This window comes from Suricata suricatta, chromosome 9 (assembly GCF_006229205.1).
Source record: "Suricata suricatta isolate VVHF042 chromosome 9, meerkat_22Aug2017_6uvM2_HiC, whole genome shotgun sequence".
NCBI lineage: Eukaryota > Metazoa > Chordata > Mammalia > Carnivora > Herpestidae > Suricata > Suricata suricatta.
Window position 1 is genome coordinate 131,020,926 of NC_043708.1, and position 17,971 is coordinate 131,038,896.

The 17,971-nt window shown below is 46.9% G+C and overlaps 1 protein-coding gene across 12 annotated transcripts in view; it reads left to right on the forward strand.

Annotated features, from left to right (window-relative positions):
• AKAP13 (A-kinase anchoring protein 13) overlaps positions 1 to 17,971 on the forward strand; it is a 314,398-nt gene that overhangs the window by 142,677 nt on the left and 153,750 nt on the right. Inside the window, exon 1 of one of the 12 annotated variants that reach the window (XM_029953035.1) lies at positions 8,563 to 8,708. The exons of the other annotated variants lie outside the window; for them this stretch is intronic. Within the exon in view, the coding sequence (XP_029808895.1) occupies positions 8,578 to 8,708 (131 nt within the window). The 5' untranslated portion in view covers positions 8,563 to 8,577. Of the gene's footprint in view, positions 1 to 8,562; positions 8,709 to 17,971 lie in introns of those variants that run through there. 12 annotated transcript variants of the gene reach the window in all.

Below are 17,971 nucleotides of genomic sequence, written 5' to 3' on the forward strand. Positions count from 1 at the left end.
TACGTGACATTAGTAGACTTTGCTAGAATTTGAATCATGGAGTCAGGAAGGATCATCGTTCACGGATGAGGGGGGCTTAGACCCAGAGAGGCAGTGACTGGATCAGGGTGACAAGGTGGCTGGGCCAGGACTAGAAGCCAGATCTCCTGAGAGCCGCCCGGAGCCCCTGCACTCCTAGGCTTCTGAACAGGGCAGCCAAGAGTAGGCCTCGTGGGGGTCCGCAGCCTCACAGGTTACAGGCGAAGGTTTGTGCACCTGTGTTTCTGAGCGAGGGGTTTGTTTTGTGAAACTCAGAGGTTTGGGAAAAGCCACGGATTGTTTGACTGTATGATAATATTTCACTGAAGTCTTTAGACTTGGATGTTCCTACCCTCCTCCCTTTTTTCTAAAGTTTATCTGTTTATTTTGAGAGAGCGAGAGAGCATGTGTGTGTGCATGCAAGTGGGAGAGAGGGAGAGAAAATCCCAAGCAGGCTTCACGCTGTCAGCACAGAGCCTGACGCGGAGCTCGAACCCACAGACCATGAGCTCATGAGCTGAGCTGAAACCAAGAGTCGGATGCTTGACTGACTGAGCCCCCAGGTGCCCCAGCCCCTCCCCTTTTTAAATTAAAAATTTCCATGGAGGCCTGTTTCTTTTTATTCTCTTTTCAGTTAATATGAAATTGAGGAGCACCTGGGTGGCTCAGTCAGTTAAGCATTCGACCTCAGCTCAGGTCATGATTTCGGATTGTGAGTTCAAGCCCCACGTCGAGCTTGATGCCGTCAGCACAGAGCCCGCTTCAGATCCTCTGTCCCCCTTGCTCTCTGCCCCTGCCTCCCACTCTCACGTGCTCCCTCTCTCTGTCTCTCAAAAATAAATAAGCATTAAAAAAAATTTTTTTAAATGATAGAAATTGAGGGAGGGTTACATACATTTTACACATATAAGATGACTATTTGTGTGCCAGTCTTAACTGAAGATGCAAATTTATTAACTTTTTATATAAATTTTTTGTTTTCATTCCTTGCCGCTTACCCTGGCATTTTTGGAAGGGGGCGAGTCGGAGGACGTTGTGCCAATTTGGGTCCAAGTTCTTTTTGTGTTTATGTGTCCGAAGCGTGTTTTGATGATCCATTTTGATAAATGGATTCACCTGTGTGAAAATTGATTCCATTGTGCTTGAAGCAGAGAGACTGTCTAAAACCCGTGTCTCTAAAGAACTCTTGAAATTGATACTGAATCCCAGCAGACAGTGATGACTCTTAAGGGCATTTTTGACAGCTTCCCTTTTCTATAATCCATTACTGTTCACTTTCACCGAGTTCAGTGACAGGGAAGGGAGAGATTTTGTGGACTCCTGCTCTTTTATTTTCACTTACATTTTGATCTGACATTAGGAATATCGATATATTTGCAATCTGAAAATTTGCCTTAAACACAATGTTACCAGTCTTGCCTGAGAAGAAATCTTACCTCTGGAAGAGTCGCCAGAACACCTGGCCTGCCATTGCTATTAGGTCCCGCAGAGTCATGTCCCCCATCTGGGGAGAAGTTGGCTGAACGCCCCACCCGAGGTCCCCGCATTCATGATGATGGGTAGAAGAGGGCGGGAACCGAAGCCATAAGGCTCTTCATGTAGCTAAAGCTGGGAGGTGATGGTGTCAGCTGGGTGCTGCGCTGGAGTCCTCCGGAAAGAGAGTGGGAGAGCCAGGTGCTCCCGCCCTCACGGGGGGGGGGGGGGGGGGGGGGGGGGGGGGGGGGGGGGGGGGGGGGGGGGGGGGGGGCTGGATGAATCGTGGGGGAGGGGCAAGGCTAAGACAGTAGACCTGCAGCCCGGCTGGGGTTTGCATTTTGGCTCTGCCTTTCACAGCCACGCTTCGCTCTCTGAGTAAGTAACTTTTCTCTCTGAGTCTCAGTTTCTACAACCGCTTAAGAAGAAACAAGGATAATAATTTCTCGCTCCTGGAAGTGTAACCAGTGCCTGGCATATGTGGTGTGAAGAATCAGGGTGTGTTTGTCGCCCAGATTATGGTTACTACTTGTTGCAAATACGGGGGCAGTGAATACTTTGGCTTCAAGAGAAGACTGTATAGTTTAGTGGAATCACTGAGGGATGAAGAGTTTAGTTAAAAACAAAGCTTCCCCACATAGTAGCCTGGGTGACTTGAAAAAAGTGGTTAGTCACCTTCCCATCCTGAGTTTCTCATCCCTCGGATTAGTGCCTGTTGGTCTATGGCACCAGGTTTGTTCAGATACTGTGTTAGACTCTGAGGTGCTCTGTGTAGAAGGTTCTTACAGTCACCTAATCAGTTAAATGATAACTCACTGATTCATGAAACTCAGATTCCAGTCAGTTGGTCTACCTAGAGTTTGTTTTTTGTGATATCTATTGTAGTTCCCTGTGAATTGAAGTTGGTAGAGAGATTGACAGAATTTGTATTGAGGAAAGGCTAACCTTGAACCCAGGTCTGCCCCTGGGAAGCTGGATGGCCTTGGGTGATCTACTTACCCTTCGAAGGCCCATCTCCAGTGTGCGTTACTTTGAGAAGAAACAAGGAATGCATGTGGAGCGCTAACACAGTGACTGATACGTATTTTTTCCCTTTCCTTGACTGTCCACTACTTCTAGACTCGTCTCAATTTTTCATACATTGAAAAATCTTTGCCAAGTTCTGGAAGGTAATTCTGGGCAGCATTTGGTTGTCCCTGCTTGATAATAGTTTTGAAGTTACTTCCTAGTGTAATAGATAACACTTGTTTAAAAAAAAACAAACTAGTTTGGTCTTCTGCTCCATGCTGTGATGGCATGCCTCGGGGTGACGGAACAGGGAGGCCCAGATGGGTGAGGGGTCGTTTCCATTGCTGCCACCCTCCCAGGGAGATTTTTCCTGTAGAGGACTTCAACTCTGGAACGTTGACATGAAAGTGTCGAAATACTTCATTTGCCCTGAGAGCGAGTTTCAAAGTGTTTGTCTTCGTGTCCTGTTCTGTATCGGTTTCACAAATCTCCCTGTTTATTTATTGAATGCCTGCAGTGCACCAGAAAGCATGGGTAGTACGTTACAGCTAATATTTCACTTCCACCTTATGGAAACCTTTCTGAAATCGGCCTTATTTGTGTTGTGCGAAGTATGAAGGACAGTCCTCAGAGAAGGACAGTCACTAGCCCAAGGCTTTGTGGGGGAGCTCCCGTCACACACATCTGGGAATGCCGAGGCCCGTAATCATCTCTCCAGAATTTTGATGGAGGAAAGCAGCTCAGGGAGAGCCCATGGGGATATTATGGGATGCTTAACGCTTACTGGGAAGAGGGTTATAAACTTGCTATTTGGTCCTAACCTCTCCCTTCCACTTCTGTTACCATCATATGGTTTTAAAAGTCTTGTTGACACCCCAGCTGTCTTTTTACATTGGTTCTCACGGTGCCCTCGTGAGTGGATAGGTTAGGTATTATCGCCCCGATTTTATGACTGAGCAGACGGAGGCCAGAGCGGTGAAGTGAGCTGCCCAGAGTCACAAGGCTACAGAGTGACAGGACCAGGCTCTAAGCTCAAAATCCAAGGAGCTGTCCAGGTAGCGATGACACCGGTGTGTTGGCAGAGCGTGGACGCAGCCTGGCCAGCGCTGGGCACAGGTCGTGGTTTGTCACTGTAGGGCGCCATCGGCCTCGCACAGAGAGTGGGGGCTGTGGATGCTCACGTCCTCCTCTTGGCACAGTCACCTTGGAACCCGGGTTCAGGGTCAGCTGGTAGAGTAAGGACTCGAGCGTAGATCTCGCTCAGTGGAACTGAGTGCTGCTGAGCAAGATGTCCTGTTAGCACAGCGATCGCCTCTTTAGGGTCCTCTTTGAGTGCTTGGCAGGTGGGCCCTCCATAGCCCAGCTGGCGTGGAACCAGTTGGAGCCTTCGCTTTTGCTTCCGAGGAGAGGGAACGGAACAATAGTAGTCAGAAAGGAGGAGTTTTTTGGTTTTGTTTCTTGGTTTTTTCAGCTTTACATTTCTTTGGCTCAGGTCCCATCCATCTGTCCAGGCCTTATATTTGTCCATCCATCCACCCATCCTTTCTCACTGTGTGTTCTGGGTCTCCATGTCCTGGTGAAGAAGGCCACAGAACTGAGAGGCGTCTGGGAAGAGGGGCGGGCGCACACGGTAATACCTGGCCTCAGGGAGTCTGCATTTAGAACCTCTCCGCTGAGGTCTGAGGTGCAAGTTCATGCGGCTGGTCTTCTTCTGCAAGTGGAAAAAACAGATGCAGAGAGGCCAGCTGGCTCCCCAAGGCCACCTAGTCCGTGGCTATGAGTCACAGGCCTGCCCTTGGGATGTGTTTACACTTTGATAGAATTTTAGGCGGAAGCATGTTCCATAATATTGTCAGTCTTTTAACCAACTTAATTTGATTATGATGATTCACTGATCTGGTGTTCAGTGACTTGTTTCTTTGTTCAGTTGGACCACTTTAAGAATTTTGGTATTTCCTAGCTTTTTTTTTTTTTTAAGCCATTCAAAGAGTAGTCTCAGGATTGTTGCCCTGTGCAGTAGCCTGCTGGAAAATTGCAAAATGCACTTTTTTTGAAGGTTATTTATTTAGAGAGTACATGTGCATGAGTGGGGGAGGGGCAGAGAGAGAAAGAAGGAGGAGAGAGAATCCCAAGCAGGCTCCAGTACGGGGCTTGAACTCAGGAACTTCGAGATCATGACCTGAGCCGAAATCAGGAGTCCTACATTTAACCATATAAGTCACCCAGGCGAAATGCGCTTTCTGAGAATACTGTATGCATTTATGTAAGAGTAGCCTCAGTTGCCATTCGTTGTATTTGTGCTAGGCACTTAGCATAAATGTTTGTCTGTTTCCTTCTCTCTCCAGCCCTTTGGGGGTGGGCATAGTCTCCTCACTTCAGAAAGTAATCGCCGCAGCTGCTAGGTAATGGACCAGTAATTGGAACCGGTTTGTAACTGCACTTGAACTTTTACGCTGCCTTGGACTTCATAAGGAGATGGGTTGGAGTTGCAAGTTGGTCGGAATAACAAAGCTGTGTGATGTCCTGGGGTTTCTTCTGCACACTTCTTGCAGTACCCGTGCAGGTGGCCTCGGGTGGTGTTTGTTCTTGATGCCATGTGACCTCAGGCCTAAGAGCCTCTCTTCAAAGAGCCGTGAAGTAGTCACACCACTTCACCTCTGCTAGCAAATTCTCTGTGGCAGTAGCACGTGATTTTGAAAACGTTTCTGACTTCATGGACCCGAGTGGAAGAAAACAAGAGGCTAGCGTGTGGGACTGACGGGCGTATGTGAGACCAGGAAGGCTCAGTCGGCGCCTCCACCCTCTAGAAAACATAAACCTTTTGTAACCATTACACAGTATTTTTTCTCGGTCGGTTTTGGTGTGTCCCTAAGGGCTCGCCTAGAGAAAGAATGACTTGAAAGTGGTACCTGCATGTATTGTTAACAGAAATAAAAATGACTCTTCGGGAAAAACGCTAAGGGTGTCAAATAAACCTTTTGGCCAAAATCATTACATGGCCAAAGCTGAATATCTATGCTGATGAGTGAAGTTGTGTGAAACAAGAGTTAAGCATGATACAGTATAAAATACAACTTATTCTGTACATTTTCTAAAATTGAGTAGTTCTGTTATACAATTTTGAGTTTACATTGAAGGACAATGATTTCTCAGCATTAGCAGCTGCTAGATTGTTCTTGATTCATTAAATACTCTCGGGGCGCCTGGGTGGCTCAGTGGGTTAAGCATCTGACTTGGGCTCAGGTCATGATCTCATGGTTCGTGGGTTTGAGCCCCGTGCTGGGCTCTGTGCTGACAGGTCAGAGCCTGGAACCTGCTTCATGTTTTGTGTTTTTTTTATTTTAATTTTTGAGAGACAGACAGTGCGAGCAGGGGAGAGTCAGAGAGAGGGGGAGACACAGAATCTGAAGCAGGCTCCAGGCTCCGAGCCAGCTGTCAGCACAGAGCCTGACACGGGGCTCGAACTGTAAGATCATGACCTGAGCCAAAGCCAGATACTTAACCAACTGAGCCACCCAGGTGCCCCCGGAACTGCTTCAGATTATGTCTCTCTCTGCCCCTCCCCTGCTGACACTGTCTGTCTGTCTGTCTGTCTCTCAAAAATAAATAAGTGTTAAAAAAAAATTACTTTCTACCAGTGTATCAGTAATATCTCTAACGAGTTGGGCTATAGAAAATTCTAACTCAGGAACATTTTCCAGGAACAGGTTTTCTGGAAGGAATTCTATTCTTGGGATTCTTGGGTTTGTGAATCTAAAAAGTGCTTCAACTGCTGAAAATGCTTAGCATTGTCAAACAGTCATTTTGACAAAGTTTTGTTCCAATGTTTCGTGTCCCTAGACACTTAAAACTAGGAAGAGTTGCACTGAAGTCTTCTTCTTTAAAGTCTGTTATTTATGGGGCGCCTGGGCGGCTCGGTCAGGTCAGCGTCTTCCTTCAGCTCAGGTCATAATCTTGCATTTCGTGGGTTTGAACTCTGTGTCGGGCTCTGTGCTGACAGCTTGGAGTCTGGACCTGCTCGGAATTCTGTGTCTCCTTCTCTCTCTGTCCCTCCCCTGTTCACACTCTGTCTCTCTCAAATAAATAAACATTAAAGAGTCCATTGTTTTGACATTTGATTAGTGAAAACAGAATGTATTTGCGTACCTCATTCTTTTCCCCCACATTTCTGCACACACTTTTGTCTGGATTTAGGACGACACATCTTAGCTTAAAACGAATTTGGCTATCTGTCCTTGTAAAATCTGAAGGTCATGGCATTTAGAGTGTTGGCAAAATTTGGAGTGCTGTTTTCCTGCTTTTAGTTCTTTTCTAATGAGATGTGAATAATCTACAAATTGAATTTTTCCTTAAAATAAATGTGGCCTAAAGGGAATAAGACACACGCAGTTTTAAGTTAAACTATTTAATGTTTATTTAATATGACCAAAGGTCACTAACAAAAAGTTAATCAGAAATTTTGTATAAACTGATATCAATAATTCTGTCATTTAAAAATTTTAAAAAATTTTTAGAGAGGGAGAGAGAGCACACAAGCAGGGGAGAGGGGCTGGGGTTAGGGAGAAAATTGTAAGCAGGCTCTATGCTCAGCCCAGAGCCCTACACAGGGCTAGATCCCATGACCCTGGGTCATGACCTGAGCTGATAGCAAGAGTTGGAAGCTCAACCGGTTGACTGAGCCACCCAGGCATCTCTGTCATTAAAGTTTATTTCTGCTTTGACTGGCCAACAGAATTGATGCATTAAAAGCATATAAGGAGATTTGCACTTTATGCAGAAAATGCTTATGCAAGTACTCCTGATATTACTGGTATTCCTTGTGTTGGTGCCGTTGCTTCGCTAGTATAATGGTGAGCTCTGCAGTCACGTGATCTTCGAGCACATACCTGTTTAGTTGGCATCCGGTTCTCTTTCACGATGGCAGAGCCGAATGTGGGTGCATCCTGATTGTTCATCGCTGAGGAGCCTCGGTTTCCTCATCTGTACAATGGGAAACAATAGCATGTACCTCCTGGGACTCTGAGGATAAAATGAAATGTGCTTGTGAAGTTCCTAGAAACTCATGGTGTCCCTCTGTTGAGAGAGCTAGGAAGAGACTCGCTGGAAGGAAGATGACCACTCAGCTTTATGTAAACAGGACCCCTCCACAGCACCGTCCAGTCTCTGACGTACTTGTTTTCCTGGTCAGCCCCGCCCACAACAGTAGTGCATCCTTGATGCCACCGGTAGAAGAGCGCCATTTTCCTCTCGGGATTTTGGGCGTGAGTAGTGGCAAGGTGATGTAGGTGTAGTTCTGGCTGTCTGACAGCCCCCAAGAAGGGTCTGTGCTGTTTACTTATTTTTTAATACATACCTCCACTGCCTTCTTTTTTTTTTTGTTCCTTGGAAATATACCAGCCCTGTGGTATCCCGTATACTCATTCGTGGAGCACTTTGGGAGAGCCAGACACGATGCTGACACTTTACAGTCCTGTCTGTATTTGATCGCAGCAAACCCAGCATCCCTGCTTTTGCAGACGGGGAGGGTGAGCTGTGGAGACATTTCCGTAAGTGACCCGAGATCATACCGGTGGCAGCGTCGGAGCAAAGAATCAAAGCAACTCTTCCCAGCAGTTTCCACCCATTACCTTAGAAAAATGTTCTTTTTACTTATCAGACAGCACAGAACTAACTGATATCAAATTAGCGATACACAATCATTGCCCAGATAACGTACCCACTTTCCTCTGCATCATTCCATTACAGACTTAAGGCTGGGTGGCAATACATTGCAAAACACACACACACACACACACACACACGAGGAAGGAGAGAAAGCCGAGTGTGGAGCCCATGGACGCATAACTACGCATAACTAGCCTCGCAGTGAGCCCCTCACCAGCACCTAAGATAGTCGCCTCCTGTCCCATTCGGAGGGCATCGTGACCCCCGCCCTCCCCTCTCCCTTTCTGACATTTCGCCTCTCCCGCACAACGTTCGTGAGGCTTAGGTTGATTTTGGAGGACTCCGTGGGGCTTGCCCTGTTGGGTGAGGTGGCTTCATGGACGGTATTGCAGCAGCCGTGAAACAAGGAACTGGATGCTGCAGTTCCTGTTAGAAGCAGACTCAGCAGAAGGCGCCGTGGGGAGGGCCCCGCCGGGAGCCGCAGTGTGGGCCCAGGGCCCAGCTAGGATGGGCCTGCGATGCTCCTGGTGCTCGGCCCGCCTTCCGTGAGTATCCGCTTGCTCGCTGCCCTGCCGCGGCGGTGCTCTTCCGTGTGGATTCTCTGACCTTTGATCTGGCTCTCGCTGGTCTCGAGAAGACGCGTCTTTGAACTTCCCCTTGAACGGCTAGTGTTGTTAGTACCGGCAAGTGGTTTTGCCTGCTCCCGGTCCGACGCGATTTTACATGCGTGCTTAGCATCAACCCCGACCCGTTGCTTGGGCTGAGTCACGCTGGACCAGGTGAGGGGGCCGAGGCTGGCTGGCTGTGGTTGGTCGGTGCGTGGTGGCGGGGATGCTGGAGTTAGCTGAAGTGCCGTCTGTGCCTGTTGCATTTTGTCGTTCCACATGCAGAAACCGGGGGGCAGCCATGGCTACGCAGTTTGGATGCTGTCACCCCATCTCTGAGGAATGGCTTCTTAATTTATGGTTTTCTGCAGTTGACAACTTGCTGTGGATCTTATACAATTTGTAACAGAAAACCTAATTATGCTTTGATGAGCTTCTTTTTTTAAATTTTTTTTATGTTTTTAATTTATTTTTGAGAGACAGAGAGTGCAATCAGGGGAGGGTCAGAGAGAGAGAGAGATACAGAATCGGAAGCAGGCTCCAGGCTCTGAGCTAGCTGTCAGCACATAGCCCGATGCGGGGCTCGAACCCACAAACTGTGAGATCATGACCTGAGCCAAAGCCGGACGCTCAACCGACAGCCACCCAGGCACCCCAGTGAGCTTCTGATAAATACGAGAACAGGCTTAGAGTTTGTAGAATTTGAAAATGGTCATAGTTTGACACTGTTAGGTCAGTGTCCCTGTGCACAGTGAGAGGAGATGCAGGAGCTGTGGAATTAGGTCTGGGTGCAGATTCTGACCTTTTGACTCACTGGCTGTGTACGTGAACACATTACCCCATAAGGCTGTGTTCTCACACAGCGGGTGGAGATACACTGTCCCACCTCAAAGTTGTTGTGAGGATACAGGTGAACGATATTCACGTGGCACCCAAGTAATAGTTAATGTTTCTAGTGTCCTTCTCTTGTGTTTTCATCTTTGGTTTGTTCTTTCTCACGTTTTCTCATCCAAAAAATCCCAGTTGGTGTCATGGTCCACAGAGCCCCATGAGACCCGAGCCCCGTACAGCTCTTGAGGCCTCATTTCCTAGCGTTCGCCTCACTCCCATTGCTGTCTCTGCATGGGCCAGCTGGCTGCCGCCTCAGGATCCCTGCTCTCGGCCGCCCCTTTGCCTATTACGGGCTGGCTCCTTCTTAGGGCTCACATCCATTGTACCGCGTCTCCTGTCTCTTTGCCCCTCCTCTGCTCACTCTGTCTCTGTCTCAAAAATGAATCAACATTAAAAAAGAGTGATGTTCCCCCTTCCCCCCAAATAAGAACAACTGTGAGCGGAGGAGGGGCAGAGAGAGAGAGAGAGAGACACAGATTTGGAAGCAGGCACAGAGTTTGACGCCGGGCCTGAACTCACAAACTACGAGATCATGACCTGAGTCGAAGTCGGATGCTTCACCGACTGAGCCACTCAGGTGCCCCCTGATGCTTTTAATTTTATAAAAATAATAATAAACAGCAGTTGAGATTGAACTTGTAAAATACTCTTGAATATTATGCAGTTAGTGGTCCGCTTTGCCCAGGCCTATGTGAAGTCTTCCTCGGGAGGAAAGGACCCTGGCCCAGTGTGTCTGTGGCTGGTTCCACGTTCCGTGGCCCTGTCGATGCCATAACTCTTCTCTCTCCTTTGTCTGACTCACCGGGCTCTGTAGATGTTCCGAATATAAAACGGGGTTCCCAGCGGTTTGGGGGGCTCTCCGCTGTAACCCAGTGCTGTTCAGGGTGAGGCAGGCCAGCTCAGGGCTGATTGGCCCGTTGTTTGTCACCAGTCTGTGATGAGTTTAAGTGTGGAGTAGAGAGAGTGTGTTTAGGAACTTTTATGGTGATTTGGCAGGGTCATTTTGTATCTGTGGAATCTAGTAAGAACTCTGGGCTTCATTTTTGCATATTGTAAATTTTACTTTTCTAGTAATTCATTTTCAGAATTTTTGCTTCTGTAACGAATTGGACCTTTTTTTTTTTTTTAATCTGTTCCTTAGTTTGAGAAGCTGTCCTCCAGCCCATCTAACGACTGCTTGCACAGTGCCGTGCACAGGGCTGGAGGGCAGATCGATCTGCACACTCGGCACATGAGAGAACAGACACCTGACAGACGCCACATCTAGTCTGTGAAGGAAACCTTGTGTGTTTATTTTGACACATGTTATGTGTCTGACTGCTTCCAAATAAGAGTAATCCATTTCAACAATGAATCCTGAAAAACGCTGAATTAGGGCAATGCATTATGTAAAAATACACAGGCTCATCGGGAGCTTATTGGACTTGTTGAGTATTGGTTCTTTTCTTAAATTTTAATGAAAATAACCTTCTGTAACATTGAGGGAACATCATGTCTGAAGCATCTTGCCCAGACTCATGAGTGAGAATGTTTTTTTCTTTTTCCCCCGAACTGGAAAAAACTAGTTTACCCAGTGAGGACTTCGTTGTGATTCAAGTTACCTGTTTTTGTAAGTAGAACAACTCAGTCTACAGAGTTATGGCAGCTTCACCATTGGAAGCTTGTTAATTAACTGGTTTAATGGTCACCATTTCTCCTGGAGCTACCGATTTTGTTTGGGTCTTTCTGTTACATTGAGTTTCAAATGCTTTTCAGAAAGAAGACTGGAAGAAATGGACCGCATTCCTTGCCCTCTGCTGTGATTAGATTATTCAAATGGGTAAACATCTAGGGTTGCTGTTTGATTTTTGTTCTGTGTGTTTGCTTCATGAGAAAGCTAAAGAAACTGAATGTTTTAAAGATGGATTCTCTCTCTTCCTAGTGGTTGGATACTGGTCTTTTCTTCCTGGTCTGTTTTCTGTCATCAGCTTCAAATTATTTTATCCAGTTCTGTTGTTCTTTCCAAGTTTCAGATTATTTTGTAAGCACTTCTCCTTCCCCAGCCTGGAATTCGATTTTAGACGCAGTGATAATGGTCTCCCTTTCTAGAGAACCCTCAGGCGCCTGTGTGTCTCTTCTCGCTAAGTAAGTACGCTTTGTATTCGGAGGACAGTAAGCAGTTAAGAAGCCAGTAACTGTCACGGAACAGGCAAAGAATCGTGTTCTCTGAGAGGCCATCCTAGCTCTGTAGAAATAGAAACCCAAGTAATAAAAAGTTTTTTTAGTATTTATTTTTGAGAGAGGGAGACCGAGAACCCGAAGTGGGCTCTATGCTCTCAGCAGAGAGCCCGATGTGGGGCTTGAACTCAGGAACAATGAGCTCATGACCTGAGCTGAAATTAGATGCTCAGCCGGCTGAGCGCCCCCAGGGGCCCCACAAGGAAAGCCTAAACAGCAGTATCTGTGTCATCACTTAGGTGACCTTTAGTCATCTGTGGAGGGTGAGTAGAAAAAAGAGAACGCGCGTTGCCAAGTGAGTTGGGATTGGTCAGTCAGGGTTGTCTTTTCGCTGAGGATCCGTTTGAAGTGCCTGGTGTTGCTCTGGGGATGGATTTAATATTCCCGTATCAGAGTCCAGACTCGGGCTTATTTCCTTGCCTTTGCTCTTGGGGACACTTGTGCTATGCTGTCTCTGTCTTCTGACGTAGGCCAGAAGCAAGGATGGTAATGAGGAGGGATAATTAGCATTTATTTTTTTTTAACAATTAAGTTAGACCTAATAATACTATTCATAATGCCGCCACCAATAAGACTGATTTATTTCATGATCAGATATTACCTCCCACACTGCCTTGGTTATTTAAACCATTGCAGTGGATTTTCTGTTTTGTGTTTTGGCATTTTTACTTTATCCTACTCTTATCTATTTCTGTGGTCTTTGTAATTATTTTTGGGGCCCTCTAAAATTCTTTGTGTATCTTGACTTCTTAACACATTTACCCAGTGTTGAATGTTAGTTTTAACATTTACAAAATCAGAAGGTAGGTAACGAATGAGGCAGAGAGCCTCATTTTTACCTGTTGATTTTTCTGTTAAATTATTTATTTACGATAAATGATGAGGAATTGTATAATTAGGTAGGAAGCTACAGTACTTACTGCTTCAGTATGTATCACAGTCTCACCAGTCTTAACTGTACTCATTTTAAAATGAACTTGCCTCCGTAGGTTACTTGAATGTGGTTTTTACAGCTCTGGCTATATGTTAGGATCCTGTGAGGATTCTGATTATACATTAGAATCTCCCAGAGAGCTTTAAAAAGTACAGATGCCTAAGAGCCACTTCTAGAGCTTTCTGTTTAATTGGGGTGAAGTGTGATCTGGATATCAGGATTTTAAAAAAGCTCCTCCAGGTAATTCTAAAAATGCAGTTAAGATTAAGAACTTAGCCTTTGTGGGAAAATTAGACTTAATATTACATCTGAGAATTAAGTTCCGAGAGTTATTTGAATCAGGTTGGTGCCTTAAATGTGATTAAATAAGGGTTATCAACACTGAATCAGTTGATCACATCAGTAAATATTTAGCTGTCCGTCTAGTACAAATTTGACTTAGCTTTAGTGGCTCAGTCGGTTAAGCATCCGACTTTGGCTCAGGTCATGATCTCACGGTTAGTGAGTTGTAGCCCCGCATTGCACCCTGTGCTGACAGCTCAGAGCCTGGAGCCTGCTCCAGATTCTGTGTCTCCCTCTCTCTCTGACCCTCCCCTGCTCACGCGCTGTCTCTGTCTCTCAAAAATGAATAAACGTTAAAAAATTTTTTTGTTTTATGAAAACTTAAGTTAAATTTTTACTTATTTTGTGAATGTTGATACGTTAGATACTTCTGCACATGTAATTAATAGCATGGCAAGATATTAAAAATTAGTTTTTTAAGCTCTTGGAAGTAGTGCAGTAATGTGAGACTAGAAAATGCAGAACTTTGGCTGTTGGAGGACCACAGTGTTCCAGAAATAATGGAGCCATTGCATTAGAGCCCAGTGGCCTCTCTGAGTGAAGAGAGAGAAATGACCATGGAAACTGTGGGCCAGGAACTGTAACCTCATACCTATAATGCATGGGTGCATCCCCGAAACGTAATCCCCCAAAGAGTGTATGTTAAAAATATTTTGTGTGTTTCACAGACCTGCATTTTCTAGTGCAAAGTCGGCAGGCAGAGGTGGTTTTGTGTGGCGGTTTAGGACGTCAGCCCTACTTGTGGCTCTGTGACTTGAATTTCTCACACTTTCCGTTTGCTCATCTGCAAATTGGGGCCATAGCTTCCTTTACGGCAGTGTTGGAGGAATAAATGAGGCGATGTAAATAAAACACATAGCTCAGTGTTTGGTACATTGTTAAGGGTTTCTTAACAGATGCAGCTGTAAAAGGAAGTGACTAGGGTGTGTACCCCTCGCTTGTGGAAGGAAATAGAAACTAATGTAATAATGTATCTCTAATTTTTAGAACAGCTGGGTCAGAAAGCTGGTAATATTTTGTCAACAGATGAGGCTCACAGAAGCTAAGTAACCTGTCTTAGACGAGACCCTGATAGAAAGGGGATTCTAGTCAGACCTCAGCGCCCTGCTCCTTCATATCTGCCTGTGATCCCGCCTCCCGGGAAATCTGCGCGCCATGTAGTTAGATGAACGTGTGGTGATTTGTTGTGGGAAGGGGCATGGTTTTTCCCCTTAGAGAATGAATGGGAGGTGCCAGTCAGTATCAGTTTTGTGACACATGGCAACAGTTTGAGTGTGTCCTTTTTTAGTTTTTGTTTGTTATTAATATGTTCTCTTAGTTTCAGGTATACAACATAGTGATTCAACAAGGTTAGACTGTATGCTGTGCTCACCATGAGCGTAGCCACCATCTGCCACCATACATCACTAATCCTTTTTTTAAGTTTATTCATTTTTGAGAGAGAGCGAGGGACAGAGTGCAGGCAGGGAAGGAACAGAGAGAGGTAGACACAGAATCCAAAGCAGGCTCCAGGCTCTGAGCTGTCAGCACAGAGCCCGACGTGGCGCTCAAACTCCAGAAACATGAGATCATGACCTGAGCCAAAGGCAGACACTCAACTGACTGAGCCACCCAGGCGCCCCAGTATGTCCTTTTCTTAAAAGAGACTGAGGGGCTTGGTGGCAGAGTTGTCACTGCCTTTCATTTGAGAAGAATGCTCTCACTTTGAAGAGAGCAGGGCAGCAAGCGACTGGGAAGTGCCATCCCCATCCCCGCACCTCGCCCGCGGCTCACTGGGCCCCTGCCTGTGCCAGCAAGTACCTCGGTAGACAGGGGACGTTGGAACTTCCTACCGCAGAGCGAATGCCCAGTGGACAACATTGGGCCTGGGGTGGACGTTCTTTGGAGTTACAGAGGCCTCTTCGCTGCCGTCCAGTGGCCCTCGGCGTGTCCTGCTGTGGCAGCCTGTGGGGACTTCCCATCGAGAGCGGCGCGGTGATAGAGCCCGGGAGGGCTCGGGCTCTGGGCTCAGCCCACCCAGGATTCAAACCCGGTCCCCGAGCCGTTGTAGCCAAGTGCTAAGTGAGGAGAGCACTGTTGTGTCCCAACCGCCTGTGTGCCAGCCACTGTTAGGGTGTCCTGTCCCCTTGCGTTGTCACAGGGCCGTGCAGAGGCCCAGTGGGGCTTCTTACAGGGCTCGGCGCCCACTTCACGGGGCAAGTATCTGGCCCAGGCTCTCCCCTCTCTCGGTGGGAGAGTTGGCTGTCGGAAGCCAGGTTTACCAGACTCCTGGTGGACGTGGTCTAGCCTGAGCAAGCAGTTAGTATTTCCAAGACTCCGTATTCTCTCCTCCGAGAGAGTAGCACTTCTTTGAAGGATTCAGACACGGATTAAATAGTGTACCTAAGCGCACCTGCCCGTTTCTCAGTATATCCCAAATAACACTGGCTTCCTCCCTGGCTTAACTAGCTAGTGATCATAGAAGAAGGAATTGCTGCCTCTGCCTTTTTTTTTTTAAATTAATGTTTTAAATTAACCTCTTATTTTGGAAATTCTTGAACCCATAGCAAAGATGGAACAATGAACTCCTGTCTGCTCTTCACCTAAATGCACATTTGTCATATATGCTTTATCAGTGGGTGTGTTTGTATATATACAACCTTGCTGAACTCTTGAGAGTGAGTTGCAGACAGGTCCCGTTATTCCTAAGCATGTCAGCATATTCTTATCACAGTGCACTTAACAGTAATAGAGCATTACTCTAATATCATAGGATGATCTCACATGGGGTTTGTACTCCCTTTTGCCCGCTGCCCAGTAGTGTCCTCTTAGCAGTGGTCTCCCCCTGACCTTGGACATGCACTGGACCTGGTTCCTTGCCAAGTTCACCTTCTAAGCCACACTTGCCGCCGCATGGGCTTTACCGGAGTTACTTCTCTAGGTTGTCTAGCCCTTGACAGGAAGCGAGTTCTCCATGAGTCTTAGTCCCTGCAGTGTGTCCGGAGATTGAGCAAGGCCCCGCCGGTTGGGAGGAGTGTGGTGCTTGTCCTCAGTCGGGTTACAGATGAGCTCAGTGCCCCACGGCTTTTGGCGCCCGTGGGAGATTGCCCTGGGGGTGGTACTGGAAACTTCGGGTGAAACAAAAGGTGCCCAGGAATGGCTTGGAAACTGTACATTGCCTCATGAGAGGCTGATTGAAAGTTTCAAGGTAACTGTGGTGTTGGCCCCTCTGTCTTGAAGTCTATTCTGGGGTCTGGCTGAATGCGACAGTCTAAGAAATCCTTAGGGACCTCACTACGGTCTGGTGGAGCAGGAATGAGGCGTCTCTGTATGTCATAAGTTTCCCCATTAGCAATAACAGTCCCCTTTTCTTCAGAGGGGTGGTGTCCTTCCTGGGAGGAGAGGGGACCTGGGGACAGACTGCTGCCCACGGCGTTTACACGTCCTCATCTGTGCATCGCTCACTTGGAAACAGTAACAAATCTCAGCTGAGGCTGTGGTGCCTATTAACTCCCCAGGAGAAACAATGGGAATTGCAAGTAAACTTGTGGGTGTGCTTTTCTGTCTTGCCAGACCTGATTCGGTTGCGATAAAATCTTTGTGTTTACTTTTCTAAGGTAAACTTTAGATACTCAGGCATAGTACCCTCTGAGGCAGAACTCCAAAGCCAAGGGACTCCGTAATTACTGTAGACCCACAGAGGGCTTCTAATCAAGAGAAGGCTGGGTAGCTGTTCTCCAAGTCCAGAGGAGACTAAACAAGGAAAATGGCTATAAAATGGGAAGCGTGGTAGTTCCACATAAAGAAATTCTGTACTTCGGGAATTACAGAACTTTTAGCTACACCCCACGTTCTAGCTGGGGAGGAGCAGGGAAGAGGGGGAGGTAGATGGAGAGAGCAGGGCTTTGGCTTCCCTTCCCCGAACTGGCCCCATCACCAGGCAGTTCTTTTTCTGCAGATGGTTTTATTTGAAGATTTTCAGCTACTTAAAAGTTGAACGCTGTGTGTTAGCTATTTTTGTTGAAGTCCACCAAGCCACAGCCACAGTCCGCGGAGGCGCCTTTCGGCTCTGTCCACGGCCTCGGGGCTGCTGCCTGCACACGCACCTGCCGCCCATTTGCTTCAGGGACACGGGCGAGGGGCGGATGTTAACGTTCATCAGAGCATGCTGGGAAGCGAATGAGGTTTGAACAGGTCCCTTGACCATTTGTGCTACCACTGCCATATGCAAAAGGGCATTTGGCTGTATTTATACTCTGTGTTAATCTCTTTTTTTTTTTTTGAAACTTTTAACATTTATTCATTTTTGAGATAGAGTACAAGCAGGGCAGAAGCAAAAAGAGGGAGACACAGAATCCAGAGCAGATTCCAGGCTCTGAGCTGTCAGCACAGAGCCCGACGCAGGGCTCGAACTCATGGGCTGTGAGATCATGACCTGAGCTGAAGTCGGACAGTTAACTGACTGAGCCACTCAGGTCCCCCTGTTAATAATCTCTTGTAAGGTGTACATTTTTCTGGCTGTGAGGTCAGATACGTTCTGATCAACCCTGCTACAACATCATGTCATAGTTCTTAGTGGTACATAAAGTCATGACACTTTTACAAGAAATAGCATTGTAATTTTGATGAAATATGGTGTGTTTAGTGCACGAGACGCCACACTTGGAGGTGTAAAACTCCTGATTGGTTCTTCCTTGCTGTCTCGCTTTCATGGAAGTGACCACACCCCCAGTGAGCCGGACTGTGGCTACCTAGCAGCGCCTCACGGTTGACCCTAGCCTGTGTTTGCATGTGTCCTGGAGAAAAGCTGCCGGATTTATCCCGGTAGCCCTGGCATCTA